At 36.7% G+C, this 3,931-nt stretch overlaps 1 protein-coding gene across 4 annotated transcripts; it reads right to left on the bottom strand.

Moving 5' to 3' along the window:
• Nucleotides 1–50: 50 nt before the first annotated feature.
• On the bottom strand, nucleotides 51–3,628 carry LOC108950707. Of its 4 annotated transcripts, none has more exons than XM_026839671.1 (4): nucleotides 3,390–3,528; nucleotides 3,250–3,334; nucleotides 2,502–2,800; nucleotides 51–2,446 (listed from the first exon to the last, which is right to left on the bottom strand). In XM_026839671.1, the coding sequence occupies exons 2-4, from the start codon at nucleotides 3,308–3,310 to the stop codon at nucleotides 2,249–2,251; spliced, it is 558 nt and encodes a 185-aa protein (XP_026695472.1). In that variant the 5' UTR covers nucleotides 3,311–3,334; nucleotides 3,390–3,528; the 3' UTR covers nucleotides 51–2,248. The 4 variants fall into 4 exon arrangements, 3 of the variants coding, with proteins under 3 accessions (XP_026695472.1, XP_026695471.1, XP_026695473.1); XM_026839670.1 differs by lacking the exons at nucleotides 3,250–3,334; nucleotides 3,390–3,528 and adding exons at nucleotides 2,865–2,949; nucleotides 3,005–3,240; XM_026839672.1 differs by having other exon boundaries at nucleotides 3,250–3,528.
• Nucleotides 3,629–3,931: the final 303 nt, after the last annotated feature.

Raw genomic sequence — 3,931 nt, 5'->3', positions numbered from 1 at the left:
CCACTGGGTTGGAGCAATTTGCTGTTAAGTGTCTTGCTCAAGGACACATACACCCACAATGGTAGCAGCGACGAGCTTTGAACCCATTTACCTCTGGGTTAGAGTCAGGCGCGCTAACCACTACGCCACGGCGCGGGATTTATGAGCGACGTGGTAGTCCACGTTCTCGCACCAGCTGCTTTACTGCCTCTCTAAACATTAGCACGTTTCCTATTTTATCTTTCCACACATACACACAGCTATGTATCTTCAGTGTCCACGTCTAATAATTCCCAAACTATTAACAATCTTGCTTAATAACCCAAATAATACACATATAATACAATACACTTGCTGTCTCGTATTAAATATACACGTATACTCTCTTATATAAAATGTTGATATTACGCAACAAAGTGAAATGTCTGGTTTACAATTGTTACGTTAGTAGCGTAACAATACTACTGTTGCAAACTTTGTTTGTGATGAGGTTTGTGTTTTAGGTTTGGTTTTATGTTTGTTGATCTATTAGGCTGTTTTGGTAAATATTACCTTTTCGTGGCTTTTCCGATGTCGTTTGATATTAAAACGCACGTATAACTTTTATAATCAAGCCTGTAGAAGCACTAGGGTCATGTAACAACGCAAGATTCGCGATTAGTTTAAACGAAGTCGATGCGACGCAAGTCCTTACGAGTAGGTCTTGAAATTCGGCCGAATTTATTCGGCAAAACGTTTTTTGAACGATTCGGTACATCACTAGTTAGTAGAGATGGCTTGGTGTTAAAGGTTCGGGTGCACCCGGTTCTGATAGATTGTCCGTAGTTAAAGGGCGCGAATTTACTATACTTTCCACTTCCACCAGAAACGTTCGGAAAGTCTCATCATCTAGCTGGGTCCCGAGTTGCATAAGCAAGGGGTCCAATGCGCGTCGAACAGTTTGAATTTGGCGTTCCCAGACACCTCCCATGTTGCTGGAATGAGGAACGTTAAATTTAATCCAATCACAATTATTAGCTAAAAAATATTGCTGAATACATTCGTGAGACAAACCACGTAAACCAGCGCTCAGCTCATTGCATGCACCAACTATATTGGTTCCTTGATCCGATCTGATTTGTGCAACAGCTATGAATCGCCGAAGCCCATTATTAAAAGAATCCGTATCCATAGAGTTCAGCAACAGCTCTGGAATTTAAACAAGTGAAAATTACACAATAACGCTTTAAAGGTGAGCGTCTTGAAACAGTGTAAGTTGCTCTGTAGGAGCATTTGCTTAGTTTAAAGCATTAAAATAAAATGGTGCTTTAGTTTTGTAGATTTTACTTTAATTGACCTTGGTGGAGGCCAACAAATGTTTCTGGCCTTGAGATCCATGTTGTTACTTATGGGAACATGCAAAAGTTTTATTTGATTGTGTAGTAGATACGGAGAAGCGTCTTTAAATTTGGGCATAACAACGAAATTGCTTCATTTTGATGGAAAATGTCTGCCAAGTCTGAAGGTGTAGTAATACCATTTGATTTGGCGGAAAGGTATCTCTTTAGAAATTGTGTTTCTTCCTTAATAGAACCCGTTGATATTATTTCATTATAAAATTTCTGAACTTCCTCTGTACATGCGGGATTGGCTTCGCATAAAAGAACATTCTCGATCTTGGCAGAAAATTCCACATTAACATAAAATACTAACATTAACATAAAATAAACCGTAAAATCCTCCAGCCCTAACAGCAAAGGCCGGGCAGCCCATTTGGTGACTGAAGTTCGCGTCGGATCGTTAGCAACCTCATTCAGCCAATCAAGGATATTTTCATATTCCGCCGCAAACGTCTCAATTGCTGCATATCGCAGAATATAACGTGTTGGGCACAAAGGACGCAGAGATTTGTTGGTGTGATGAGATTCGTTGCCGGGAGAGAATTCATTAAAAGCGGCCAAGCGCCTCGGAGAAAATTTATTAAAATTTAGAGCGGAGTCGGATTTGATTTTTAAAAAAAATTTCGGAGCAGGAGCGGAGTCGGAGTCAAAAGTTTCGGAGTCGGATTGGAGCAAGAGTCCAAAATTTCTGACTCCGGACACCTCTAATAAGCTGATACAGCCTCAGCAACTTTGTGACTTAACACATCTTTTGCAAGTTTCACATTCATCTAAATTTGGTAAAGTGTATGAATAAACATCTAATCATCAATTTAGAAAAAAAAAGAAATAATTTACTTTACTAAATTGGGTAAGCTGTATATGATTACTGGTCAGTTTTGTAATAGATGTCAGAGGCATAGATTTCTCCAAATGGGGTAAAGCTGTATGTGATTACTGGTCAGTTTTGTAATAGATGTCAGAGGCATAGATTTCTCCATCTCATACAGTTTTGCAACATGCTCCCAAAGGATGTCATGACCTGGTCCAAGCATGTTGAGATAACGGCTGCCACCAGGCCGGGATGCGTAAAATGAATATCTAATCGTCTGAAATCACAAATTTTAGATAATTTAAAACACAAAACTTATTATTTCTACTTACCTTAATTAAGTGTGAAGGATCCAAACAGAGAAAAATTGCCCGGTTTGCACTGTATGGATTTGGAGCAGTATAAACACCGTCATCGTTGTCCAAGGACAACTTCCTCAAAGAGACAAGATGAAAAAATTTACGGTTGATAGAATACCCATCTGCTATGACACAGTTGATATGAACGTTTTTCTTCTCACATGCACACACAATTTTCCAAAACATTAAAGCAATCCTACTGGCTGGTGTTTTGGTTGACCACCAAGCAATCGGCATTGAAATTTCCTTTTTAATTGACCTAAGGTAAAATACTAAAACAGATGTGATCAGAATAAATTTTTTTACTTGCCTATTTTAATTTACTTTATTCCTTACCAATAATATGTGTTGCAAGCTCATTGATTTCCCATTCAACAAATCCTTTCAACTTTGCCATCTTTCATAATTAAATTTTCTTTTACTAAAATGACAAATAATATTAGAATTTCAAAAAATAACATATTCCCACAGCATACTTTTCATTTCATCCACCGTAACAAATGCTTCCACTAGCTCATTGTTTTCCCATTCAACAAATCCTTTCAACTTTGCCATCTTTCATAATTAAATTTTCTTTTACTAAAATGACAAATAATATTAGAATTTCAAAAAATAACATATTCCCACAGCATACTTTTCATTTCATCCACCGTAACAAATGCTTCAACTTCTTGTAAAGCCAATGCATTAATTCCTTTCTGGGCGGGAATTTATTCCTTACCAATAATATGTGTTGCAAGCTCATTGATTTCCCATTCAACAAATCCTTTCAACTTTGCCATCTTTCATAATTAAATTTTCTTTTACTAAAATGACAAATAATATTAGAATTTCAAAAAATAACATATTCCCACAGCATACTTTTCATTTCATCCACCGTAACAAATGCTTCCACTTCTTGTAAAGCCAATGCATTAATTCCTTTCTGGGCGGGAATTAGGTTTCTACATAGCACAATATACATACAAATACACATGCATATTATATTAGTGTTAATCTTTATTACCTGTATCTTTGAATTGTCCGAACACTGGGTAAACATAAAATTTCACTTTGCAGAATGTGTCAGTAGGCTGCTGGAGATTGGCAGTAAAATTCAATCGCCCATCTTACAATGTCAGGATGATACAGCCGACTGTTTGGGGCAATGCCAGCATTTTGAAGTTGGTGGTTCATAAAAAGCTGTTGCCATTCATTAAGATCTCTTTGATTTCGACCAAATATTTTCTGTAATATAAAAAATATCAGTACTAATACTATTAATATAATTCATAGAATAAAATTTATAATATTGGGGAGTGGGTACTTACGCTGAAATGATCTTCATTGATATGATTTATTGAAGCAGTCTTACTACCTTGTTGCTGTGCTGTTTCTATGTTTACAGTTGCTATCTTTTTGTT

Source organism: Ciona intestinalis, unplaced genomic scaffold (assembly GCF_000224145.3).
Source record: "Ciona intestinalis unplaced genomic scaffold, KH HT000636.1, whole genome shotgun sequence".
Taxonomy (NCBI): domain Eukaryota; kingdom Metazoa; phylum Chordata; class Ascidiacea; order Phlebobranchia; family Cionidae; genus Ciona; species Ciona intestinalis.
The sequence above is the reverse complement of the archived record's forward strand: the minus strand, read 5'-3'. Positions and strand labels throughout refer to the sequence as shown.

Excerpts from the sequence above, each read along its gene's own strand:
- LOC108950707 (XM_026839672.1), bottom strand. The coding sequence starts at position 3,310 with ATGGCAAAGTTGAAAGGATTTGTTGAATGGGAAATCAATGAGCTTGCA. Across the intron at positions 2,801-3,249 it reads GCTTGCAACACATATTATTG|TATTTTACCTTAGGTCAATT; the intron begins GTAAGGAATAAA and ends CATCTGTTTTAG. Across the intron at positions 2,447-2,501 it reads ATCCTTCACACTTAATTAAG|ACGATTAGATATTCATTTTA; the intron begins GTAAGTAGAAAT and ends TTGTGATTTCAG.